Raw genomic sequence first — 27,408 nt, 5'->3', positions numbered from 1 at the left:
TATATAGCCCACTGTGTTAGTTGGGGACCTAGGCTAACTTTGTTGGACTTACGAACAAATTGGACTTACGAACACGCTCTCGGAATGGAACCCGTTCATATATAGGGGACTTAACTGTATTTGTTACTCCTTCCTGCTAAATCCAAAACAAACATATGGTTATCATTTATCTTTTAGGCAAGATCTGAAGATAAGAAAAAGGTTGCCCAAATGGTAGAAGGTAAGTACAAACAAAAATTCCCGATGCCTCAGGTGGTGAGCATTTTAAAAAAACAGCAGTTTAAGGTTCATCACGAATAAAAATTCCTACTCAACTGCGGTTTTCACAATTAACTAGACACAATAAAAATCTAGGCATATAAATGTTGGTTTATATCTACAATTTTTACATCAGACCCAGGCCTGTGAATAACCCCAAAACACGTCTGAAATCACAAGGAAATATTGAAGTAGGAGAGAAAAAGAAGCACAAAAATCTGAAGAAAACCCGTAAGAACGTCTTGGCCTTATTCACTTTTGTGTACTTCCTCTCAATGGCCCGTTTTTTCCTTGCAAGCCCCCCTCCCCAGTTCTCTGACCCTTAGGTCATGTCCTCTCTGTCCCTGCCTGCAGAGCAATGCCAGGTGGGCAGGTCCAGCCATGAAAACAGATTCCCTAGTATGAAATCCAAACCCAATGGGCACACTTCTTCCCATCTTCCCCAGCAGCACCTGGACACACTTGTTCCCATCTGGGCTCATCGAGGGAAAAGGAAAGAGCCTCCCTGTAGAAAGAATGATAATACAAGGAGCACAAGTCTGGTGTGGGCTGAAGGGAGGGGAAAGTGGGCAGGTGCAACTCAAAGGAAACATGTCTGCCACTTGGAGCCACTAATAAGATCAGTGGGCAACGGCAAAATGGCGTATGTAGTCCATATTCTTCCTCAGAAAATAAACAAAAATGAGACCCAAAAAGGCTTTGTTGGCCAACTCCTTTGTCTGCTTTAATGCAGAGCTAATTGGGAGGGATGTGTTTCCTTCCAAGAAAATGCCTGAGTAAGAGTCATGAGGCCTAAGGGTTGTGTTTGCTCCATCCACTTCCTCAGAGAGAAAGCCTACAGATGAAAACTGCTATGGAAAGTGACATGTGCACGCTGCTATATTTAAAATAGATAACCAACAAAGACCTACTGTATAGCACAGGGAACTCTGCTCAATGTTCTATAATGACCTAAATGGGAAAAGAATTTGAAAAAGAATAGATACATGTACATGCGTAACTGAATCACTGTGCTGTACACCTGAAGCTAACACAGCTCTGTTAATCAACTATACTCCAATATCAAATAAAAAATTAAAAAAAAACTGCTATGGAAAGAGACTGCAGCTCACGTTATTAAATTCCACTGTCATTATCAAGTATTATTTACCAATGAAGCATAATTAAGTTTAGTTCAGGTTGCCTTCAAAAACTAGGATTTCTATAAACTTTCTCAGGATAACAATATTGTCGTCTAATGTTTTTCATGCCTAAGACCACACTTCTTTTCAGAATGCTCTGTGAACTGTTTCCAAAAAATCCTAATTATCATCTAAGCTTCATCACATCCATTGTATAGATAAAGAACCAGAGCCCCAAAGCTGGTGAATAACCCACTTTGCTAATGGGGACATCAGGTGGTGCATGTGTAAAGCCTCGGGGTTCATTTGATTCCTCCTACACTCCTTTCCAGCTCCAACTCTCAGTGAAGAAATGATTTGAATTATGAAATGTTTGTCACCCATGGGGTCAGGAGTATCTGCAAGTGCACACAACTGTTTGTAGACCCACCTGTTGGAAGTCACGACACTTGCAGTGAAACCAACCTGAGCGTGTCCCCCCTCAGCTTGTCTTCCCCTCACCCTCTCTCTTCCTGCAGCCCGCATCCAAACCCAAGACGAAAGCACCAAGAGGTTTCCAAAGGACAGCGATTTCGGCAGCCAGCTGTCCTCGGCTCACTCGGCGACACCTCAAAACAATGGCAATGTGGTCAATTTCGACTCATCGAGTAGCAAGAGTAGCAGGGTGGAGACCATCACCCAGCCCACGCCCCCGAGTCCCCAGCCAGGACCAGGCAGTCCCAGCTTGCCTCTTCCTGGCATCTCCAGATCCGGGCGCAACTCGACCAGGTGAGTTAACTGCAGCTTGGCAGGAAATCTGCCTCCTGGGTAATACTTACCAGTGATGGCCCAGAGCCATTAAGAGCAGGATAAAAAGCCATTAGGGACGCTGAAATGTTAGGGACAGCAACGGATAAGGAAGGATTAGGTGATGAAAAGGAGCAGGAGACCAAAGCATTATTTTCCCATTGAGAAGAACACAGATCTTTCAGAGCAGAGGAGACTGTCCCAGTCATCCAAACCTGATGGAGCGTTTTAGAAGGATAAAAATTAGTTCTTATTTTTGTTGTGTTTCTTTCCAAATATAAAATAAAGTTACAGTTCAGTTTTTGTGCATCAAAAAAAAAAACAAAAACAAAAAAACCATTAGGGCTTCAAAGGCCCTAACAGGTTCAGGAAGTAAGAGCCATTAAATTCCATTTCTGCCTGAAGGCCACAAGGCCATTTCTGCCTGTTGACAGCTGGTATTGAGAAGAAGTGAGGGGACAAAGTTTGTCAAACAGGACAAATTCTTCCTCCTTGGCCTTCTGCCATATAACCTATAAGCAAACCTTCCTGCCAACCTAGGGTATTTATTTCTATAGCCTAAGAAAAGAAAATGCCTTAAAAAAAATTTTTTTTTTCCATTGGGGACCTGGTTTAATGAATAGAGGGATTAATTTTAATTAGAATATTAGTTGTTTGCTTGTCAATGACAACAACACTCTAACTCAAAAAATTCCAAATTAGCATAATCCAAACACGTTTGTATTGTAAAGAATTCTCTAGTATCTAATTCAACAAACTTTTATTGAGAATCAACTCTATCGTACTCTCTGTGGTGGATACTACAGATTAATCAGAAACATCTCTGCCTCCAAGAGTTGAAAGTATAGTGAGAGAGGGATGTAGTTAAATATTAGATAATGTGATCAATGCTATGCTTCTGTGATAAACAGTATGTTTTCAGAGGACAAGGGGGGTTGAGATAAAGTCTACATGGCGAATGCATAAATATTTCATAGGAGAAATCATATTGGACTTGGACCTTAAAAGCTAAGTAAGAGCTCACCAAATGGAGAAGAATCAAGAATGTACCATAGTGTTGAGTAATAAACTGGTATTAATGAAAAGCCATTTTTTAAAATTAAGACTTAAAAAAACAACAACAATTCTTGTATTTCTGGGATAAATGACACTTGGTCACAGTGTACGATTCTTTTTATTTATTAAGAAAGAAACTAGAATATGTTCTGGAGCATTCTTGGCTGCTTATAGACAGTATTGCCTAAGCCATATACCAGTTTTTTAAAAAAAAGTTTGCAGTTCTTAGTCAATTAAATCCCTCTGTTAAAAGGAGACGATGACATTTGTCGTAATAAAAACCAAAAAAAGTGGTTACTCTGTGAGATGATGTGTGTTAATTAGCTTGACTGTGGTAATCATTTCACAGTGGATACATATATTAAATCAAGTTGTGCACATTAAACATATGCAATTTTTATTTGTCAGTTATACTTCAATAAAGGTGAGGAGGAAAAGGTCAATTACTATTCCACTGTCTAGATACGCTATGACTTCTTTAACCAATCTCCATTTAATATTTTTTTGGGGGGATATAGAAAGAATGTTATAAAGAAAACACAAAAATTTAAAAATAAAAAAATAAAAACCAAAAAGAAAAAAAAAGACTGTACCATAGTGGAGAATAAGCATGAACAAAGGTATGATGTTATGAAGAAGTGAGGCATCTTTGGGAAATGACTGCAGCAAAGGGAGCCTGGAGGGAAGCCAGAGATGACGCTGGAAAGAAGTGTAATACAGACCACTAAGGCCTTTGAGTCTCTTTGGAGTTGGGACTTTATCTCTTTTTTTTTTTTTTAATTGAAGTATAGTTGATTTATACAGCAGTGTTAGTTTCAAGTGTACAGCACAGTGATTCAGTTATATAAACATGTGTATACATATATATTCTTTTGCATATTCTTTTCCATTATAGGTTATTACAAGATACTGAATATATCAATAGTTCCCTGTACTATACAGTAGGACCTTGTTGTTTAAATTTTTTTTTATCTTTTATTTTTTCATTCCAGACTGGCCATATTATCAGCAAGATCTTTTATATTTTAGTTCCAGGCTGGCCAAGTTATGGGCAAGATCATTGTATGAGTCAATTATTTCAGTTGTACCTACACATAAGAAAGCAGTAGAACCCTGCATTCTTTTCAGGGAGGTAGGACATCTAGAAGGATGCACTGACCCTAACTTACATGGAGAATTATATCTGACCTGAATGTAACACAGTGAAAGCAATATAGATAATATATAGGAGAGTTGTTTGGCAGGGGTAAGGGGTAAGGTTGTTTTGTTTTTAAAGACAATGACTAAGTGAACAAAGAGTTCAAAATCTTGCTATATTAGGAGATGTCTTCATGTATCTATTGGGCTTTGGTACGGAGGAGAGATTCCAATAGTCCTGGCTAGGTGTCGACTGAAAAAAAATGCACAACCTAAAATTTGAGAATTATGTTTTATTTGGTGGACTTACTGAGGACTCTGGCCTGGGACACGGCCTCTCAGATGGCTCTGAAGCCATCTGATACAGCAGTTTTTGCTGAAAAAAACCCACGTGGTTGAACATCAAAGCCTTACTGCTAATCACAAAAAAGACAGACATTTCAAGTTAATGATTTTAGTGCTTTTCTATCTTCTAGGGAAATATGCAAGAGTCTGAGCTCACTGAAGTTATTCCTTTGATACACATCTTAACTATCTAGGGCCAGTGTCTTGTTTTTCTCCATCCCGAATTCCCCTTAGGGTACACCATCAGGGCAGCCGCAGTGACCGATGGCTTTACATCCTTTGTTTTCTGAAATGGCAGGTGGCATTCTTTGTCCACATAGGCTATGGGGAGGAAGTGTCCAAGAACCTGGACAGCTGCATGGCAGAGATAGTGAGGGGCCCTGTTCCCAGCATGTGCTCCACAGTTCTTAGGCCCACTATGTGCTCCTGGACAAAAGGAGGTCTCCGTGATGAAATACACCAGCACAACACTCTTTGCCCTCCATGGAGATTCACGGTGCACATCATTACGTTAAGGGTTCTGAGAATTCCAGCAGTAAAGAAATCTATTTAGCCCAGTTCCCCGAAGCCTCCTGTGCATGCAATCCACTGGACACCCATTAGGAAATTTTTTCTTTTTTTTTGTCCTCGCTGCACGGCACGTGGGATCTTAGTTCCCCGAGCAGGGATCAAACCCATGCCCCCTTCAGTGGAAGCACAGAGTTCTAACCACTGGACCACTGGGAAATTCTCCACTGGACACCCATTAACATTTCAGAACAAGTTTCAGTGGAAATGCAGAGAACTGCTGTTCTGGCTCGCAGTGCTGGGACAGCATAGGGGTCTGTGAGCACCAAGGCTGCAGGTGTTTAACCACCTCTGTCTTTCAGGTATCCACGTGGCCTGTGTGCAAGCACAGGTGATCTTTACAGGAAGAGATCCTGCACACCTGGAATGTTTACAAAGCACATCGAAGACGTTCACTCGGAGCCTCTTTTCCCAAAAGACCTTCAGCAAATCGACCATGGATCAAGGGTCTCAGCCTTGGTGCCACGGGGTCATAGGTCCCGTGCCCCCAGATACTATATGGTTAATGAACGTGACCCTCACCAAAAAAACCATTCAACTTTCTGGCCAGAAAGACATTTCAAGATAGACATCTTTGGGGACGCTGTGGAGATGTACCCCAGGAACATGCAACAGTGTATGCCCTGGGCCTCTCCACAGCTCAGTGAAGAAGAGGAGGAGATGCAGAGGAGAAAAGTGAGCAGGCGGGCTTTCTACCCACGCTCCCTGACCGACCTCCACGGGGCTCCTCATTTTTATGTTGGCAAAAGGTTAGAAAGTCAGGGCCTGACTCCTGAGCTCCAGAGATGGACGCATTACAAATCTTGGAATGATGGCGTTGAGGGTCAGCTTGACCGGCCAATGTATGTGCATAAAAAGCCACGCTACCGGAATTTCCAACACCCCCAGCACCCTCTGAAGCCCAGAGTTAAGGCCAAGTTCGAGCCATCCGTCACAGAATCTGATTCCATGTCGGCAGCATCCAGCAGTGACCAGCAGAACAGCAGCACCGACCAGTGTCTCCAGGTCACCCGCAGCCAGCCCAAGTTTCCGAGGTCTACGGGCCAGTTTGGCAGGAGGAAGGCCATATCTAGGCAGGAGCTGACCACAGATCTGAATGACCTGATCTGTTCAAATGTCTAGGGCCTTCTTCTGGCGTCCCATTCATAGAGATCAGAGGCCTATTGGAATGCGGTGTAGCGTGACAAGTGTATGGTCCCTCCCCTTCTGGGAAGAGAGACAAACACACCCAGTAGGTGAGATCCGTGGGGCATATCCAGGCACATGGCCTGCTGGCTGTGGCCCTGAGAGCCACAGGGCTATGACTCCCTAATCTACAGCAACCATACACAAGTTGGGGGGGGGTCTGTTTCCGGGGGGGTCTCTTTGGGTCCAGCCACTTTAGGCCATCATTTCAAAAACCCTCAGTCCTTGACCTCCATTCAGGGTGACCCCAAATCATAGGCAAGCCAGACAGCTGATCCAATTACAGAAGACTCACCCCACGTGTCTGCCCTTGTCCTGAATCTTAGGAGTGGCCTGATTGTATTGTAATGTTCTCTTTCAGCATACAAAACTCAGTCCTCCCTGCTAAGCACCCCGAAATGAGGTGGCTGCCCTTAAAGATTTCACAGTGCTTAATTACTTCATATCAATAATCAGTTTAGTAATGACCAGAGTAACTAAAATTTACTGAGAGCTTACCATACTGTTTACCCAACTATCTATCTGTATTAATTAGTCAGGATACTTGGGTTGGAGGTAACAAAATCCCCAGGGTGTACTGGTTCCTTTAACTGGGAGGGTTGAGCATCAAGCTGGCTTCAGGCTCAGTTGGACCCGGGTGTCAAACATCTTCAGGATTCTCTCTTTCACCTCTCAACTCTGTTTGTTGACCTTGTTTTCTCCTACTGCTGACAGGCTTCCTCCATGTGGTAGGTGGAGGAGGAATGCACAGCCACAGAAAATTCCAGGTTGATGGCACCCAGCCAGTGAGCCCCGGGGAAATAACAGAGCTGCCCCTCCCCACTTGATGTTATCTTCACCTTTATGGTCAATGCCTCTTTCACTGGCATATGCGGGGGTTGGGCAGCCATGAGTGTCCAGCCTTCCGTGGTTAACCAGACGTGCACCCCTATTCCTATTTCCATAGTAACTTTTCGCTTTAAATTGTGTCTTTTAAGTTTTCTGTCTCCTCCAACAGACGGTGAGTGCCTTTGGGAGAGGGATGGTGTTTATTCATTTCTGCAGCCCCGGTACCTGACATATAACAGATATTGTACTTGCTTTCTCTTGCTGCATAACAAACTTAATGGCTTAAAACAACACTCATTTATCATCTCAGTTTCCATGGCTTAGCTGGGTACTCTGCTCAGCGTCTCAATCAAGGTGTCGGCCAGAGCTGACATCTCATCTGAGGCTAGGGGGTCACCTTCCAAGCTCATGTGCCTATTGGCAGAATTCATTTCCTTGAGGTTGTAAGACTGAGGCCCTTTGCTCCCAGAGGCTGCCCACATTTCCCTCCCACATGGCCCTCTCCATAACGTGGCTCCTTGCATCTTCAAGGCCAGCAAGAGAGGGGCTCCTGAGCTTTGAATCTCTTTCTCCCGGCAAGATGTGGACTTTGTTTTAAAGGACTCACATGATTAGGTCAGGCCCACCCAGAATAATCTCCTTTTGATTAATTCAGAGTTAATTGGTCAGAGACCTTAATTACATCTTCTAAATAACTTCACCTTTACCATATAACAGAACCTAATCATGGGAGTGAAATCTTATCAGATTCACAAGTTCAAACACACTCAACAGGAGATTTTATAGGAAATGTACACCAGGAGCAGGAATCCTGGGGGCCATCTCAGAATGCTGCCTATCCTAGGTACTTAATAAATGTTTGTTGAATGTGAATGGATAGATGAATAAATAAATGGACTGTACTAATGAGTGAGTCATGAATGACATGGTAACGGGATTATCTTCCAAGATCTACTGCTAATTCTAACCCCAAAGAAAAATCCAGTATAAGTAATGCCATTTAAAAGTAGACGCAGATGAACACTCCTCCCCAAATTCATAAAAAAGTGTGCAGTATTTTCCAATTGCTTGACAGTGCTTAATTACTTCATGCCATGACCTCCTGACCATGACAGATCCAGGAGGTTGTGGCTTGTTCAAGATGAAATGCTCTACCTGCCATGGGAACGTCCTTTTGTGATACAGGTGCCCACAGGAGTTCCATGATGAGGGTACCCTCTTCTACATGCTTAGTCTGGGGCTGTAGCCAAGAGCTCCCTGGGACATTGAAACATATTTTGGAAAAGCCTGGCCCTGCCTCCAGGCACCCGCAGGAGTACTTGTGTCTGTGTGAGAGCAGAGAGGATTCCATTAGGATTAGGGGACAGCAGGCGCCGCAGCATTCCTAAGAAAACACGAGTTTTGCCAATACTTCTCCAGAACTGCAGACATGTTCATCACCTTTCAGTGAGCAACATAGCTCACATGCACTCCAGCACTTAATATTCGGCTATGTCTTTTTTTTTTTGTCTGAATTTTCTTTTATTGAAGTATTACAGAAAAGTATACAGATCATAACGGTATGGGATTGTACTGTTCTTAAAACTTTTCTGTAGGGTTGAAAATATATTTATTTTATTATTTTTAAAAAATTTTTATTGGAGTATAGTTGCTTTACAATGTTGTGTTAGTTTCTGCTGCACAACAAAGTGATGGGCTATGTCTTTAATTTAGAGAAATTTAAAAGATGCAGAAGAGCCCAGAGGCTAGAGTGACAAGCACCCATGCTCCCCCTGTGTCAACAGCTATTGAAATTTTATTTCCATCTGGTCATTTTGTTATTATTATTAAAGAAAATATGACAGATGTCATCAGAAGCTACTCTAATCCCCACCCTTAGTTTCATTCCCCTCAGGCTGCCAAGGCACGTGACACGCGTCACGGCGTGTGTCCATTCAGCCAACTGTTTATAGCTATACATGTTGTGTGTGTGCATGTGTGTAAATATGTATGTATACGCATCCATAAACAATATGTAAGTATGTCTTACTTAAGTAAATGCTATTATACTGCACATATTGTACATATTTATGTTTCGGAGGTCTGTTGAAGAAATATGCAGATCAAGCTCACTTGTTATATCTGCTATGTAGTATTTCACCATTTGAATAAACTAACCGATATTTATCCATTTCTTACTGATGGATGTTGAAGTCATTTCCACTTCTTTGCAGCTAAAAGTAATGTTGCACTAAACATCTTTTATACAGCTCTATGGCACATGTGCTCGTGTTGACTTAGAAGTGGATACTGGTACTTTTATTTTTTTCTTCTTTTTAAAATTTTTATTGAAATATAGTTGATTTACAATGTTGTGTTAGTTTCAGGTGTACAGCTATGTGATTCAGTTATACACACACACACATACATATATATTCTTTTTTAGATTCTTTTCCATTATAGGTTATTACAAGCTATTGAGTATAGTTCCCTGTGCTATACAGTAGGTTCTTTTTGATTATCTATTTTATATGTAGTAGTGTGTATATTTTAATCCCAAACTCCTAATTTATCCCTCTACCCCCTTCCCTTTATGGTAACCATAAGTTTCTTTCCTACATCTGTGAGTCTATTTCTCTTTTGTAAATAAGTTCATTTGTATGATTTTTTTAGATTCCACATATAAGCAATATCATATGATGTTTTTCTTTCTCTGTCTGCCTCTCTGTCTGCCTCTGTCTACAAATGAACTTATCTACAAGACAGAAATAGAGTTACAGATGTAGAAAATAAACTTATGGTTACCAGGGGGTAAGGGGGGAGGGATAAATTAGGAATTTGGGATTAACAGATACACACTACTATACATAAAATAAATAAACAACAAGGACCTACTGTATAGCACAGGGAACTCTACTCAATAGCTTGTAATAACCTATAATGGAAAGTATTCTGAATCACTCTGCTGTACACCCAAAACTAACACAACATTGTAAATTAACTATACTACAATCAAAAAAAACCCCAAAACTTCTCAAAAAAAAGCAGTCTGGTAAATATCTTAGCAACTTAAGGATGATTCTCTCTGTCACTCCTGTTTCTGAATTCGTGAATGCCAGGAAACTCAGAAAAAAGTTTTCTACACGCCTCTAGAAGACTAACTCCCCTAGTCTGAGGTAGTAGTCCTGTTTTCCTGCCACTCTGTATGTATGTGTTTTTGTGTTTTCCTCCTTTTTAGAGTTCGTAGGTTATTGTGTATGTGTTTTAATCTTTACCCATTTCATGGTAACCACTGCATATCCTTATAGGAAGTAGGAATCGGTAAAGCATGAGTATACATGTGACCTTCAGAAATAGAAACTGGGCGTGGTGTTTGCCATAGTTCTGCCACTTACTAGCTGTGTGGCCTTGGACACCCCATGTGATCCTCAGTTTCTTAATCTATAAAGTGGGAATAGATGTCTCTACCTGTGCGGGTTAAATGGCACAATACAGGTAAAGTGCTTAGGACAGTGGCTTGCCAGTGAATACATAAATACATGTATGCTTACAGACTCGATTCACCTAGCAGCTGCCTGAGCTAACTAAGTAAGCACACGTACGGTTCTTCATCAGTGACTAGGTAGAAAGCAAATACTCCATTCAGGAGCTTTCAGGATTGGAGCACTTGGACACTTGGGCGCATCCCCTTGATGGTCTGGCGGTGGTTTGGGTTAGAAGTCTCTGGGCCCCCTGCCACATATACACCTATTTAAAATTCATCTAGGACTTCAGTGAGGTCTGCTTTGGACAACTGGCTGACTTGGAGGCCCGAGGACCTCATGGGTGGGGTCTGATCAATAGAGTCTACAGACGTCAGTTATTCCTTCTACCCTGTCAGCTCTGAACTGCAGCCTCAAGGAGATTGCTAAATAAAGAGCGACCCCAAGCTGGGCTGAGCAGCTCTGTGGGCAGCTCCCACCCTCCCCAGCTCTAGCCAGATGCTCACCCTGCCCTGTCCTGGCCTCCAGAAGCAAAACAGACCAGAGGCCTGCCTACAGCTGTCCCAACTTCACCCGTCTCCTGCTGCCAGTGTGTACCGGCCTCAGGGGTAAACAGTTTGCTTCTCCAAATATTTCATATGCAAAGATTAAAGTCTCTTATAATGCTAGAAAAATTTTAAAACCCATGCTCCATTTTGTAAGTATAAAAATCTCTTAAACGTTCGATGTCTAACAAAAGTTGCTTTCTACAGCAAGACTTTCCCGCAGCTTTGTTTCATAGTGTTTTATCCGCAAACAAAATTCTAATAGGCTCCAGACTGAGAGGGTACGGAGCTGCAGCTTTCTAGAAATATTCTACATTGAATTTTTTAATGACGTTTTTTATTTTTATTTTTTTAATAATTTTTTAAAAAATTTATTTATTTATATTTTTAATTTTGGGGCACATTGGGTCTTCGTTGCTGCATGTGGGCTATCTCTAGTTGCAGCAAGCGGGGGCCACTCTTCCTTGAGGTGCGCGGGCTTCTCATTGTGGTGGCTTCTCTTGTTGCGGAGTACCGGCCCTAGGCGCGCGGGCTTCAGTAGTCGTGGCACACGGGCTCAGCAGTTGTGGCTCGCGGGCTCTAGAGCACAGGCTCAGTAGTTGCGGCGCACGGGCTTAGTTGCTGCACGGCATGTGGGATCTTCCTGGACCAGGGCTCGAACCCGTGTCTCCTGCATTGGCAGACAGATTCTTAACCACCGTGCCACCAGGGAAGTCCCAATAACGCTTTTTAAATTTAAGAAAACCTACATGTTAGTAATTAATATATTAAGCAGTATATGATGGTATAAAATGAAAAAGAAGTGTCCTGTGGCATTACCCCCTCCTGTTAACAGTTTATTCTATACCTTTCTAGAAGTGAATATTCCAAACCTATACATAACATATATGTAAACATACATAACATATATGTAAACATAAAAATATAATCATATATAAGCACATCTCTAGTTATTTCTCTTTCTCACTCAAGATATATATTTATGATATATGATATATATCATACTATGATATTATATATAAATATTTATTTACTGTATACCAAGCACCATTCTCATTGCTATTCATTCATTAAATCCTTTAACCCACATGTCAACCCTATGAGTTAGTACTACTATTTTTCTCATTTTCCAAATGAGGATGCAAAGGTCTGGAATGGTCAGTTATTCACCAAGGTCACAGCTAGTAAATGGTGACACTGGGATTTGAACCAGGGCACTCTGACTTGAGCCCTGACTCTTATTCTTATCTACAGTACTGCTGTCCTTCAATTTACATTTTTAAAATATATATAGTGTATATTTTTCCTGTTAGTACACATATAAACATTTTATTTGGCGGGGTAAGAATTTAAATAATTTTAAGTTATTTTAAAGTTAAGTTTGAAAATACCATTTGTTTCCTTCATAGACACTGAATTGCTCTTGATTAAAACCGTCCACTCATATCCGTTCATACTTCTAGTTCCCTAGGCTCTACTGAGCATTTCCTGTCTGTTCCAGCCCCACCTTTTTTCATCTGGGCCACACTATATTAATGGCTACATAATAATCTAATAAATGGATATCCTGTAACTTTGTTTAATCTATTGACAAACACTAGGTTGTTTCCAGTTGCAAGATCAATCTTATACATCTCTGTGCAGGAGTTGCTGGGTCAGAAAACAAGTAAATTAAAATTTTAATACATATTATTTTGCTCCCAGAAGGTTACATAAATTTACACTCTCACCCACAGAGTGTAAAAACAACTGTATAAAGTTGTGTAAAAACAACTGTTTCTCCATACACTCACCAACATGGAATTAACCGCTGTCAGATTTGTCAGCCTCTTGTTTGTCCTTTGTTTGTCCTCTGAGGGACAAACCTCTTCAAATCTGTCCCTCAGATAGGTGTAAAAAGTGTCCCCTTGTTTTAATTTGTAATTCCCTAACTATGAGGGTGGTTCTGTATCTTCTCGTATCCTTGTTAGCCATGCTAATTTATTTTTCTGCAAAGTGTCTGTTCATATCTGATGGGTTCTTTTTGTCTGTTGGGTTATTTGAAAATGACTTAGTGATTTGTAAGAGCACTTGGTACATTAAGAAAACTTCCTTTTAGTTAAAATATGCTCTGATTTTTCCCTCAGACTATGATCTGACTTTTTATGAGATTTTGATGTGCTTAATTTTTTAACCATGGTTAACTTATTGGTCCTTTTTTTTTTTTTTAATGGCTCCAAGGTACATTCACATGCATTTCTTCACTTGCCTATCACAGTGGCATGGGGAGACATTCATTATGGTCCCATTTCACCTACAAGCAAACAGGCTAAGTGACTTGCTCAAAAGCACACGGCAAAGTGTGGGTGAAACCAGGTCTAAAACTTGGACTCCCTAATTCCCCATCCGGCTTCTTAACACCTGGCAGCCCATCACATCTTCCAAAAAGGGGTATCAAGTAGTCATTTTCTTTACACCATTTTGTTTCAAACCTTTAAATGAAATAATAAGCACACACAACAGAAAATACAAACTGATCTCAGTGTTGACCTTTTCAAATATTTAGTTGGTTATAGTGCTGAAGAGGAGGATAGGATAGGAGGCTGGAGGGATGTGACCCCCCCACTCACCCTCCAAGGTAGACGCCACCCAGAGGCACAGAACCCTGCGACCTCTTATCTGGAGCCCAGCTCTCTCCCAGATGCCAGCGTATCCCACTGTCTCCCGGACATCACATAGTGGTCTTTCAGGCACCTCCAACTGAACATGCCCAGAACTGAACGCACCATGTTCCCCCTCCAGCCTGTCTTGTCCCCAGCTCAGCTAAGCCACCCGTGGCTCAAGCCAGAAGGTGGGAGTCACGATGCTTCCTGCTTCTCCGGCCTCCACCATCTGTCACAGAGATCTCTACGTTCTACCTTCTAAGCGCTTTACGAGGGGTCCTCTTCTCTCCACCTCCACCACCCAGCCCCTGCTCCAGGCCACCCCCATCTCTCCCACTATCGCTGCAGCTTCCTAACGGGCCACCCAGTCTCTACGCTCATTTCCTCTTGAACCCCTGCAACAGCCGCCCTAGAAAGGTATTTCGGATGGAAATTTCTCCATCGTCCAGCCTGGCTGAAAGCCTCTGTGCATTCAAAACAGAGCTCCACGCTCCTTATACAAGTCTACGACGTTGCCCACGACCTGGCCCGGCCCACTTGGCTCTCCACCACTGGCCTTCTCAAGTTCCGGCGTCCCAAGCCCCTCCTTGAGCTGGGACAGGCGAAAAGCAGGTCCTGCAGGACCTACGGGGCGCGCCTTGGACCCCTCGGGGCGGAGGGCGTCCTGCAGTGACCGGCCGGTGGATCTCCGGCCCTGCCAATCTCAGAGCGGGGCGGGGTCTGTCTGACGGTTTAGGCCAATCCTAGAACGGGGGCGGGGCTGGGGCGGGACTCCGGGCTCCTCTGCTGGCCCGGGCTTTCCGGCCTCCCATACCTGAGTGCCCGGGTAGCCACCGCACACCGCACCTGCTCCCCAGCAACCTCGCGCAGCTCTCGGCGCAATGGACCCGGCGTTGGCCGCGCAGATAAGCGAGGCGGTGGCGGAGAAGATGTTCCAGTACCGGCGAGACGAGTCAGGATGGAAGATTTGCCGGGAAGGCGTGAGTGAGGAGCTGGGCAGGAAGGGGACGAAGGGCCTTTGCTCCGTGGGGCCGGGGTTCCAAAAGCCCCCAGGCTGCCCCTCTCCTGGAGGTTTTCTGCGTTCCATCCTCCGGCCTGTTTTGCACACAATGACACCCCCACCCCACCCCCGAGAGATAAGTATCCGTCCCTTTCTTTAAAAGACTTGGCCAAGGTCACCTGGCTGGTAAATGATTAGAATGGAACCGGAAGCACCAGGCTCCAAAGCCTTTACTCCGTTCCTCGGAGCAGGAGCCCCTCTCTGCGTTCCCAGGAGGGTGGCAGAGGGATGGTGCTGCTCACTGGACACTTAGGATTTTTAACAAACAGACCAAAATTGCCCAAGGAAACAAGATGCACGGTGGTTTTTAAGGTGGTTTGAAAACTCCCCAGCGCTCTTCAAGTAAGCCACATAAGATCCCTTTGTCCATCACATCCTCCTGGGGGCAGCTTTGTCCTGGACCAGTCCCCACTCTGCTACATGTCAGTTGGGTACCTTGGAGATTTGCATCTCTTGGGGCTCTCGACTTTTCTTCCATAAAACAGGGGATTGGGCCTGGTGATCTCCCAAGGGCCCTTCTAGCTCTAAAAATTTGCGATTCTGTGCCTTTTGACAGAACGGAGTTTCAGTTTCCTGGAGGCCGTCTGTGGAGTTTCCAGGGAACCTGTAAGTGCACCCCTTGTTCAAAGCTTGTCAAAGGTGCCACACCTTTCCTGCTGTTTCTGTGGGTTTGCTTCCTAAGAGACTCCAGTCAACCCTAGCACCTGGAATCAACTTGCCAGTTATCTTCCAGAAAAGTTTCCGTGTTTAACTACATCATTTCCTCAAACTATATTCTTATGAAAGCTTGCCGTCCGTCCATTTCTGCAGGCCTCAGGGGAGGTGGGCTGGTAAACGTCAGCCCCTTCTCTGCAAGGCTGTCTTAACAGTGACAGACATGACTTCTAGTCCTTATATGTAATCCCAGGATAAACAAGTTTGATGCCTTGGGGTCACATTCCTCTTTGTGCTCCAGGTACCGAGGAGAAGGCATTGTGAATGGGACACCAGAGCAGGTGTGGGACTGTGTGAAGCCACTTGCTGGGACCCTACGAGATAAGTGGGATGAGAATGTGAACAGTTTTGAAATTATCGAAAGCATCACTGATGTAAGTCTTTCCAAGCACTGTTATCGCTAGACAGTATCGCTAGACTCTGTTCCCTCTGCGGGGGGTCAATGACACCTTTAGGCAAGAGGAGTACACTGTGAGCCCCTGATGCCCAGCAAACAGGTTGCCCACTGCTTGACACTCAAACCCAGCCTCGGCCCAGGTACAGGTAGGTAACGATGAGACCCAGAGAGGTAGAGCTGCCCTAAACAGAGCTGAGAGAACATAGCAGCGGATGATGAAAGCAGGAGTGCAGAGTGAACGTGAGCTCTGAGGATGCTGAAGCAGTGCCTGGGTTGGACACATCAGCTCTAGTTTGAAGTATTTCCCGTTACTGGGACCATGGTAATGAATTGAGTCCTGGCCAAAGAGTCAGGATTCTCTGCCAGCTGTGACGCTGTGCCAGGTGGCAGATGCCGGATGACAGTTGCTCCACTGGTAAAATGTGTGGTATCTACTCTGGCGCTGCCTAGGAGAACTTTCTGCTATGACGGAAATATTCTACAACAGCGCTGTTCAATACGGTAGCCACTAGCCCCACGTGGCCACAGAGCATTTGAAAGGTGTCTAGTTTGAAGAAATAAATTGCTAATTTTATTTAATTTTCATGACTCGATGTAAATTTAAATAGCCACATGGAACTAGTGGCTACCATAATGGGCAGCAAAGATCTAGTTTGTCCTGCCCTGGGATCCTCTGTAGTATTAAGTATCCACCTCCTTTTGATTATAGAAGTTGAGGAGAAAAAAACAAACAAAACATAGCCAAAACAAATTAAAAAGTTGCCCTGGGGAAATGTTGCCAGCTTTTTTTGATTTGAATGGTGCCTTGATTTTGACATCTGTGGACATGATACCCTCTTGGGTGTTTCTGTAGATGGTGCTGTGAAACCTCAAGCCATAGTTCTTTACTGGTCAATCCGTAGGACCCAAGTGTTCTTAACCTTGACCAAGAATTCACATTTCAGTTCATTATCACAAATTATGTCAGTGTTTCCTGAAGGGTGGGGCACATAATGTTGGGGCACTAGGTGATACAGTGTAGTAGGTCTTTAACAGTCAAAGCTGAAATTGAATCACACATAGCGAGGTCACCCCATTTCAAATCTTCTTCAATCTCTCTGATAACTTGAAGGGAAAAGTCTGGGATAGGTGCTAATGTGCCCTTGACACCTGTTTAACACTTGCGAATCTCCATTATAACAAACAGACAGCTGGCCTCAGGCTCAGAATTAGAACCCAAAAATCCCTTGTGTGTGTGTATATGTGTGTGTGTGTGTGTATATATATATATATATATTTGCAGTTGTCTTTTATTTATGCCAAGTGGTACCTTTTTTTCATTTCCAGTAGTTAAATAGCTTCCTTTTTAAAATAAGTTTAAGTTTTAAAAAGTGAGTACATTTAGATAAAAATATTAAGTGAATAACAGGATAGGTGCTACCAGAGATAGGAAAAAATTGTGAAGATAGTATACAAATAATTATACACAAATGCTTGAAGTTGAGGAAACATGGATTAATGCCCTTTGAAACATAATGGAAATGTAGTAACAGAATGACAGCGTGATTTTGACAAATCTCAAATATCCTAATTCTAAGATTGATAGATAGTAGATGGATGGATGGATGGATGAGATACAGAGCCATGCCACAAGTTTGTGGCAGTTACAACACGTGCTGCCGCTGTCAGCATTTCTTACCAATATGTCCTCTTCATCTTGTTCTCCAGACACTCTCCTTCAGAATTGATGCGTTTTGTAGCAATAATCAGGAGTGGAAGCTGTATAGTTATTTTTTTTTAAATCTCATCACTTCTGCCATTCCTACGACGAACTACTGGAATTCAGAAAAGGCAAAATTACCTTGTTTCTAGCAAGCTTTGGCCTTTAAAAAGAATATATGCTTTAAGAGAGGGGAAAACATAGAAATTCTAACTCCAGTGTGCAGTGTCTTGGTTAAATATTGAAATCAGCATCCCTCAGTGTCCCTTTGGCCCCCTGGGGGATTTTACACCCTAGGACAGTGTATGATTGGAAGATTCCAGATGGGTGGGGTATGTGGCACCTTTTTCAAGTGGGAAAGGGAAACCTGCATGAAGGTGCAGGCTGTTCTCAGGCAGGTCATTCTAGGAAGGACACGTGGAGGATGAGCCATCTGGAAACTGATTCCCAGTGCTCCCAGAGCCCACTGGAAAGTTCTCAAGTGCCCCCAGGGATTGCACGCCCACCTGGAAGACTCATACCCAGGGTCAGAGTTTTCTCAGTCACACACGGTGCCCCTAGTCTTAATAGCCAAAGAGGCAAGAGACCTTCTCGCCTGCTCCCCAGAGGTCTCCCCAGGACTGTCTCATCCTTGGGCCTCACCTGTACCTTGTGACCTTGAAAGGACTGGGGTCCTGCTGGAGGAGGGGAATCATGGGGTAAAGCATGGGGTGGGTTTGAAGGGCCCTTGGCTTGTAAAGTGGGAGAATGGACTTGGTGGGATATTCTGAGATGGGGTGCAGTTCAAGGGGTGCTCCCTCCCAGGGCTGGGGCTGGGAGAAACCAGAAAGCTGCCCAGGACACACATTTAAGGAGGCACTGCTCTCAGGGTTAGGCAAGTACCGGGACGGCCTTAGAAAGGAATGGCCTCTCTTGCCTCACCCTACTTCTGGCCCTGTTCAAGCCTCATCTCCACCCTGAGCTTTGTGGTGAATTCCTTCATCTCTCCAAGCCTCAGTTTCCTCACCTGTCAAATGGGTTCATGAAACCTATTTCTCAGTTGCAAAGGACCACTGAGAGCTTTGTCCAGCCAGGCTCTTAACTACGTGCTCAATTAATGGCAACTCTCATGATCTTTTGAGACATAAACTCAGAGTGGTCCTGATCAGCCATGGGCAGCCCGTGTCACAACCCTAGATTCTACGAGCTGGATGTGTTGCCATGACCCTTGGCCCGTCCAGGAAAGTTCATTCTAGACCCTCCAGGTCACAGTGCCACCCTGCTGTCAGTGCTCTTCCCATTTTCCAGACCCTGGGGTATTGGGACAGAGTGGACGAGCTCCGAGTCGAGTTGGGGCGGGGAGCAGATGCGCGGCCATCAGACGCAGCTGGATCCCCCTTTGCTCTGACAGACGCAGTGCATCAGCAGAACCACGACCCCCTCGGCCGTCATGAAGCTCATCTCTCCCAGAGACTTTGTGGACCTGGTGCTGGTCAAGACGTATGAGGATGGGACCATCAGTTCCAATGGTGAGTGACGGCAGGGCTGCTGCAAAGCCTTCGTGGGATGCTGGGCTCTGTCTCCTCCACACCCGCCCAGCTCCTCAAGGAAAGACGACCAGCTGGAAATCCCTGGAGCACTCACAGCCTGGGTCCCTTTTTCTGTGCCAGCCTCCCCTTGTCAGGTTTGGGGAGATTCTGTGCCAGGGAGGTCTGAGGTGGGGGAGTCCACACACTAGTAATTTTAGTTATAAATCACAGATTTCGTCAGCACCCCTTTTTCATCCCTGCTGAGGCGCATAGTTTGTACCCTAGACATGCGGGGTATGGTTTGGCTTCAGGGAACCCCAGGGTGCGGTGATTCCCTGCACCCACGGAGCACCTTCCCGAGAGGGCTGTGGGGCTGTCCGCTCCCCTCCTTCCCGCGAGGAGCAGAGTTCCTGCCTCTGCACTTTCTATGGTGCCTCCCGCTGAAAGCCACAGCGCCTGCCACTCCTCTGAATCTTCCACATGGGGGTAGGTTGTGTGTCCATCCACACCTCTCTCGGCTGCGATTTGAGAGGGGTCCCTTCGTTCTCCTGCCCCCAAGCCTCATAGTCTGAAATGTTCTTTTCTCTAATATTCCAGCAGGCTTGGGGAAGCTGTGGACATGAGTGTGTGCGTGTGTGTGTGAGCACGAGTATGTGTGAACGTGTGTGTGAGTGTGAGGGACGGGGGGGTGGCAGTAGGAAGAGCTCAGGGCCAAGTGGCAGGGTCGTCCTCTGACGCCTGGGCTCCAGGTGACTGGTCTGTACCCACCGTGGGTGCCCAGTAAGGCCCTTCAGCGGCAGTGGCCCAACTGCCCGAAGTTGTAGCTCACTGACCGTCTTTCTCTGTCTTCCAGCTACCAGTGTGGAGCATCTGTTATGTCCCCCAAAGCCAGGTTACGTGAGAGGATTTAACCATCCTTGCGGTTGCTTCTGTGGACCTCTGCCAGGGTAAGGATAACCTCTTGGATTGAATGATGTGCCCAGACCTAACTGTGGCTTAACTGAGGACATTCTACTCAATGGCAACATTAGTGATGATTCGCAGTAATAAAAATGCCTCACCACTCTGTAGGCCTTGATGTTACAGAACCCTATACATATGCATTGGTGACGTAACACGCCAAAGTTCTAGGCACTTGGGAAAGAATTGTGGGGAGGTGTCATTATTTCTGATGTGGGGAACCCTCCCTCCGGCCCCAGGCAAGCTGGGCAAATGTCACGGTCGCATTTAGCAAATGAGGAAACTGAGGCTTGGGGAAGTTAGGTGGTCTGTGCAGGGTCCCAGGCAGGCCGTGCGGGCCCTGGGCACCCAGTCTTCTCCTCCACCAGCCTGGAGCAGCCAAGAGCTTAGCTGGCCTCACCCCGCATCCCACACGGTGCTCTTCACGCCTCACCGAGGAATGGGGTGGAGATGCTCGGGGCTAAAGGGCGGTTCTCAGAGCACACCGTGAGTCAGCCCCAGAACTGAGCTCAGAAATGGTTCTGGCCCCATTTTCTCGCAGGTCATGGCCAGATTCTTTTTGGTTTTTTGGGTTTTTGTTTTTGGCCTCACCGAGCAGCGTGCAGGATCTTAGTTCTCTGACCAGGGATCGAACCCACGCCCCTTGCAGTGGAAGCACGGAGTCTTAACCACTGGACCACCAGGGCCAGGTTTTTACCAGGAGCTTTCCGTGTAGTAATAACCCGAAGGTCACTGGTTTATCCTGGGAACCACTCAAGTTGACAAAGAAAGAAACTGTACCTGAGGGTATGTCCCTGTCACCGTGCAACCCACAAACAGACACCAGCAGGGGAAACATCGATGCTGTCACCGCACAATCCCAGGAGAGGGGTTTTGGTGCCATGGCATTGTACCGAAAACCCACATCCCACACCTCCACGTAACACTTTTGACTAAGCTGGCTTTTCAAACATCTTGTGGCAGACTTCTTTAAACGTAGCAAAACTTTATGAGTTTGAAAATAATAGCATAGCTGCAATCCAACACAGCTCCCCTCACCATGCACGCACACCCACCCACCCACCCACCCACACACACACACACACACACAGAGGAATTTTCAGAATAAGAGTCAGAGCACTTTCCCCTTAGGGGCTGAATTCTATGGATATCTTCCTTGGGGAGAACGCACGATATGATGAGTATCATTATGCCTCATTCCAGATAGCAAGAGTTGATTGCACAGACTTTGTAGCTGGGTCACTTAGCACCAGAAAGATCCCACAAAACCCAGCTAGTGTGGAGGTGCTTTTCTTAAGACATTTTTAAAACATTTTTTATTATGTATGTTACAAATATTTCTTCCCAATATGTTCCATATATATATATATATATTTCTTGTTGTTTTATCTTTTGGCCGCACCGCACAGCATGCAGGATCTTAGTTCCCTGACCAGGGATGGAACCTGCCTCCGCTGCAGTGGAAGCGTGGGGTCTTAACCCCTGGACCACCAGGGAAGTCCCTAGTGTGGAGGTTTTGACTCAGCTCGCTTGAAAGCATTTTATGTGGATCTGAAACCTGTGACAAAGATGGTTCCCATCACTCTATGAATATAGGCCTGTTCTAGGTGCTATGGATTCAAGAAATGATACTAATCGTGACAGGAACAGCAGCAAATGTTTATACATCACTCCTGTGTGTCAGGCACTCTTCTATTCTTTATATTTTATAATTTAACTCATTTTTATTCTTATAACAATTCTAAGGTACTGTTATTACCTTCATTTTTTATATGAGGACTCTGGGCACAGAGAGGTTGTCTAACTTACTCAAGATCACACAGCCAGGAGCTGGTCAAGCTATAGCATCTGACTCCAAAATCTATGCTCTTAATCTAGATATTGACCCCTCAAAACAGATAAGCCTTCTTGGAACTTAGATTCCAGTGGGAGCAGGGTAGACAGACAAAACACAAACACCATAATTATATCAGATGTACACGCTTGTAATGATCAGATTTTAAATGATTTGGAGAAAACTGAAACCAGATAAAGGTGCCGGGGAGGGATGGGGGAGCTAGATATCTGGGGGGGTCACCAAAGGCCCCCCTGATAGGACGTTTGACCAAAGCACAGCACAGGGAGCCTTGGGGATGGAAGGGGGCTGGGGGAAGTGTGTTCCTGGCAGAGGGATAAGCAGGTCCATAGTCCCTGAGGTGGGGGCAGGCAAGGGGCATTTAGGGAATGGCATGGAGGCCATTGTGCCAGATGGCAGTGAGCAGGGGGAAAGGCAAGGAGATCTGGTCACCGAGGTAGCAGGGCCCACACCTTGGAGTCATGGGCGCTGTCGTCGGAATCGAATGGGGAGCTGGTGGGGAGTCTGGAGCAGGATGTGCTCTGAGCTGGGTGCCCAGTGCTGTGATGCCTCTGGAGTGGGCGAGGTTGTGAGCCAGAGCAAGGGGGCTAATTGGAGGTGAGGGATGGTGGTGCCTGAGTCGAGTGGCTGCAGCGGATAGGGCAGAGCTGTTGGGCTCTGCTTGTTCTCCAGGCGGGGCGGGGGCGGGGGGCTGGTGCTTGCAGCAGGGGCAGCATAATCACATCGTGAATGCAGCCCTGCTCTGTGCCCAGCGAGTCTGCTGCGTGCTCTGCACTATTATCTCACGAATCCTTACAACAAGGACCAGTGGCGGACGCCGTTGTCTAGCCCAGCCTTCTCCATGGGGAGACCAGGTGATTCCGACATCTCTCTGAGCCCCCCTTTGCCCGCTCTGTTCATGACGTCCAAGCGAGAAGCGCTCTTCACCGTGACCACTCTGTAAGGTACCGAGTTTGCCTCTTCCACCCGGCCTCTTGCGTGTTTACCTCCTACCTAGCCCCGTCCTCACCCGGAGGAAAGCATGGTCCCTTAGCAGACTTTCTCCCTCACCTGTTCAGGCCAAAGAGGACAGCACTGAGAAGTATGGGGGCTTGAGTGAGCCCAGGGCAGGAGGAGCAGGGAGAAGAGAGAAGGTCCCAGCACAGGTGGAGGGGCTGGGGCTTGGTGAGCAAGGAATAGAGTCCGATGATGCTGAGGCTTTGGGATGGAAGGCAGTCTGTGCCCCCGCCCCCCAAGTTCAGGCTCTGTGCAGAGAAGGCATGAGCAGAGGAGAGGAGCCTGCCCAGCCAGCACCGTCCTGCACTGTCGTTCATCTGCTGGCCCCCGGCCCCGTCTGTGCATCTGGGAGGGAGGGCGAGGTTCTAAAAGGTCTTCACTTCTCAGCCCTTGACCTCCAGGATGTCAGGAAACACTTGATGGGCAGGTGCAATGCTCTGTGGGGTTCCTGATGAGACTCTGAGGCTGCTGACAGCTCCATTCAAATGAAACGCCAAATGGTCCCCGCAAAGCCTGTGCCTTTGTGGTCCTGGCAATTGGGAAGTTTGTGACACTGAAGACCCCTTGTCCCTACCAAGTTGGGTCCCATCTCGTCCCGTGCGTGCCCCTCACTGAATCTGACTCTTGCTGGTGGGCTTCACTGCCCTTGTGCCCCTGAGCATGAGGCCACTACGTCTGCAGCCCAGGGAGGTCCGCTGAGTTGCAAGGTTGATGACCGGACGCTGCCTCTCGACTTCAGCACAGGTCTGTGCCATGTTCCATGTTGTGGCCTCCCTTGGGGCTTCTGCCACCCCCAGCCGAAGCCCCTTCACATGTGCGCAAGTTATGTGTCAGGTCTCTAAGTCAGCCATTCTCACATTTTTGGTCTGAGGCTCCATTACACTCTTAAATATTATTCAGGGCATCAAAGCGCTTTTGTTCATGTGGATTATATCCATCAGTATTTACTATATTTGAAATTAAAACTGGGACATTTAAAAAACATTTATTTTAAAATAATGATAATACGTGTATTATATGTTCACATAAATATTTTTGTGAAAAGTAACCGTATTTTTCAAAAGAGGAAAAATAGTGAAGAGTGGCCCTGTTTGACATTTTAGGAAATGTCTTTAATGTCAGGTTTAACAGAAGCTCATATCTGCTTCTGCATTCAGTCTGTTGTGATATCACACCTCATGTAGCCTCTGGAAACCTCCCCCGGAAGCTGTTGACAGCTCCATTCAAATAAAATGCTCAGTGGTCTCCACGAAGCCCATGCCTTCATGGTCCTGGCCAAGAAAAAACTTGTGAGAATGAAGTACACGCTGAGAGAATGGGAGTGGAAAAGGCAAATCACATCTTAGTGCTGTGATGAAAATAGCTCTGACCTTGCAGACCCCTTGAAAAGGGTGTCAGGAACCCCCAGGAGCTGCCAGGCCATTTGGAGAACCGCTGCCCTAAATGGACAGAGGGCAGCATCGTGTCTGTTCCTCCCAGGACCCGGTACAGGAGTGAGTTCTCTGAAAGACTTTGCCGAGTGAATCGGGCACAGGGAACGAATGACCTTCCTGGGCTGGAAGTGGGGGGTCGTCCTCGCTCAACGGCCTGGCGGGGCCATGGAAGCATCCACGAGAGGACCCGCTTCCATCCTGAAAAGAAGCAGGTCCAGAGGGACGCCCTGGGCAGTGAACCCAGCGAAACCCCTGTGTCTGGACCATTTCCCTGGGTGGGCTCTCTGCTCCAGACACATAACAGCCCTGGCCTTGCTTTCACAGGGAGCCCGACAAGACCAGCCTGGTCACGTTCTTCCAGACCGACCTCAGCGGTTACCTTCCGCAGGGCGTGGTGGACTCCTTCTTTCCCCGCAGCATGGCCGGGTTTTACGCCAACCTCCAGAAAGCAGTGAAGAAATTCTACGGCTGACATCCTGGCTGGTGGGTCGAGAACTGCCATGACTCGTGCGGAGCTGCCATTGTTGGGACGCAGCTGGAGAGCCTGGGAGAACACGGGCTCCTTTGGAACCGCTCTACCTTTGGAACCCACCAATGACCAGTTCATCTCCAGGGACATCAGCCAGAGGCAGCCCCGGCCCCTCCTGCTCCTCCTTCCACTTGAGCGGGGCTGCCGTTACCCAAGCACCCCTCTTCGAGCAGGGTGCCCCCCAAGCCCCCCCGGCCACCGGACAGGGACTCTGCCTGGGCACCGTGCGATGCTCTCGGGTTCAAAGCCTTTCTGTGCCGATCGCTCTCAGAGACCATGTTTCCCCACTTGTCGAGAAGAATCAGCATCAATCCCGAAAACCTGGCCCAGCCCCTTGGTGGCATTGGAGCTCTCAGTCCTGTACCACAGACCCCCGGATGTGTGTTTCTGATACCGTGCCAGACTTTCTCCCTTAAAAGACGTCAGCTTGGCAAAATGATGCTTAAAAAATGAGATAAGCATTCAGGAAAAAACACTTTCAGTACTCCTTTTGTTGTCACTTCTATTCAAATCATTTTTCTCTCTTTTTCCCCTGCATGAGTTAAATTTCAGGCGCCCCAGTGAAACCTGGCAGTTTGAATCTGCCCAGGCAGCGCTCTGGAATTGATTCTGGGCTCAGGGCACCTACAAGGGGAACTTGGAGGAGAGCCTCCTCTCCCCTGGGCATTTGCCTGTTCTTGTGTTCTCTTATAGAAGATGGAGCAGGAGTCCTCTGGCCTCCAGGACCTGGTGAGCCCGTACTGCTGTCAGCGGGAAGGACGGAAGAGCAGATGCCCCACCCCCAGCAGTGCTGGCTAAAATCTCCCCCCCCCCAAAGGCTCTGCTGCAAGATGAAACGACCCCGAACGGGCTATGCCCAACCCGGTGCATCATCGGAACCAGGGAGCATGGCCTTGCCACCTGGAAGGGGCTTCAGCGGGCACACGACTCCCTTTCCTTCTCTCCGGTCAGGGCCACACAGTCCTGTGTGGAATTCTCCAACATTCCCTCACAAGCTCCTCCATGGGCCCACCAACTTGCTGGTGAGGGAGGCCCCACGTGTGTTTGACCAGAGTGCACTCGTATTGCAGTTTCTCAGGTTACTAGCAGAAAATTTCCAGAGTCCTCAGCCTTTGCGCCTCCAGATGGAAAACATTCCCCTTGTATCAGAGTATCTTGCTTCCCCACCTTTGAGTCCTGGGGTGCCTGTCTTCTGAATGTGCCGAGGTCTGAGTAAGCTTTAAAACGTGAAAGCTCAGTGTCAGGGGGTTAGAAAGCCTTTCTGGGCTCTAATGCAGCTGCAGATCCCACAATCATGCCATGAAGATCATCCAGCTAACTCCCTCTTCTCATCAAGAAATCTTCACAGGACTCTTACATGTTCTTAGATTTCATTCATTCATTCGCCAAGTACTTAATGGGTCCTTACCTTGTGCCAGACGTCGTTCTGTATCAACTCATCACAATTTGATCTCCCAAACCCAGCCAATTCTGGGCACGCCAGCCCAGGAGACCCAGGAAGGTGGTGGTCTTACCAAGATGGAGCCACCTGTGCTGCCCCATCTGGCCAGGAGGGGAGGTCAGCCTCCCAAGAACACGTCTCACTGGGCCCACTGCATGGAGTGCACCTGCACTGCTCCTACGTGCATCTGCCGGCAGTGGGTTAAACTGGTTTGAGCACTGGACCAAGAGTCAGAAAACGTGCAAGTGGTCCCATCCCTGCCAGTTAGAAATGATGCTCTCGGACAGTCACTTAACACTCCTGTGCTTTGGCTTCCTGTCTTTAAAGAAAATCTGGGGGCGTGAATACCAATCCTGGGGTAGCTTGCTTAAGAGTCCATGCAAATGAGATGATGATGATGAATCAGTGAGGTGCTGTACAAAGCCAGGAACAAGGGCTGCCTGGGAGAGACTCTTGGATGGACTTATTTCCCTGGAGAGTTAAAGTAGATCCGGGATTGTTGTTTGTGTGTTTGCGGTGTTGGGGATGACTGGAATCATTGTTTGCAAAGGCACTGTTTTCTCTGCCTGTTGTCAGCTCTGAAGAAGGTGGCCAAGGCGCACTAAACCTCACCTGTAAACTGCAGCATCATGATGCTCAAATGGATGAGCTTTCGTTTTAAGACCTTCTTGCTGATTCTTTTTTTTTTTTTTTAATAAATTTATTTATGTATTTTTTGGCTGTGTTGGGTCTTCGTTGCTGTGTGCAGGCTTTCTCTAGTTGCAGCGAGTGTTGCAGTGCACAGGCTTCTCATTGCGGTGGCTTCTCTTGTTGCGGAGCACGGGCTCTAGGCACGCAGGCTACAGTAGTTGCAGCGTGCGGGCTTCAGTAGTTCTGGTGCACGGG

The 27,408-nt window shown here is 46.4% G+C and overlaps 2 protein-coding genes across 3 annotated transcripts in view; both read left to right on the top strand.

Moving 5' to 3' along the window:
- TMC3 (transmembrane channel like 3) overlaps window positions 1-6,392 on the top strand; it is a 45,823-nt gene extending 39,431 nt beyond the window's left edge. The window contains exons 20-22 of the mRNA XM_061181730.1: window positions 178-220; window positions 1,898-2,147; window positions 5,573-6,392. Of these exons, the coding sequence (XP_061037713.1) occupies window positions 178-220; window positions 1,898-2,147; window positions 5,573-6,392 (1,113 nt within the window). The remainder of the gene's footprint in view (window positions 1-177; window positions 221-1,897; window positions 2,148-5,572) is intronic.
- Window positions 6,393-14,750: 8,358 nt separating this feature from the next.
- STARD5 (StAR related lipid transfer domain containing 5) lies at window positions 14,751-27,188 on the top strand. Of its 2 annotated transcripts, none has more exons than XM_061179823.1 (6): window positions 14,751-14,911; window positions 15,548-15,597; window positions 15,947-16,079; window positions 19,192-19,309; window positions 20,163-20,256; window positions 24,878-27,188. In XM_061179823.1, the coding sequence occupies exons 1-6, from the start codon at window positions 14,813-14,815 to the stop codon at window positions 25,023-25,025; spliced, it is 642 nt and encodes a 213-aa protein (XP_061035806.1). In that variant the 5' UTR covers window positions 14,751-14,812; the 3' UTR covers window positions 25,026-27,188. The 2 variants fall into 2 exon arrangements, with proteins under 2 accessions (XP_061035806.1, XP_061035807.1); XM_061179824.1 differs by lacking the exon at window positions 24,878-27,188 and adding an exon at window positions 22,877-23,471.
- The last annotated feature ends 220 nt before the right edge of the window (window positions 27,189-27,408 follow it).

The sequence above is a fragment of the Eubalaena glacialis genome, chromosome 2 (genome assembly GCF_028564815.1).
Source record: "Eubalaena glacialis isolate mEubGla1 chromosome 2, mEubGla1.1.hap2.+ XY, whole genome shotgun sequence".
Classification (NCBI taxonomy): Eukaryota; Metazoa; Chordata; class Mammalia; order Artiodactyla; family Balaenidae; genus Eubalaena; species Eubalaena glacialis.
The sequence above is the reverse complement of the archived record's forward strand: the minus strand, read 5'-3'. Positions and strand labels throughout refer to the sequence as shown.

Excerpts from the sequence above, each read along its gene's own strand:
- STARD5 (XM_061179823.1), top strand. The coding sequence starts at position 14,813 with ATGGACCCGGCGTTGGCCGCGCAGATAAGCGAGGCGGTGGCGGAGAAG. Across the intron at positions 15,598-15,946 it reads GTGGAGTTTCCAGGGAACCT|GTACCGAGGAGAAGGCATTG; the intron begins GTAAGTGCACCC and ends TTTGTGCTCCAG. Across the intron at positions 19,310-20,162 it reads TGGGACCATCAGTTCCAATG|CTACCAGTGTGGAGCATCTG; the intron begins GTGAGTGACGGC and ends TCTGTCTTCCAG.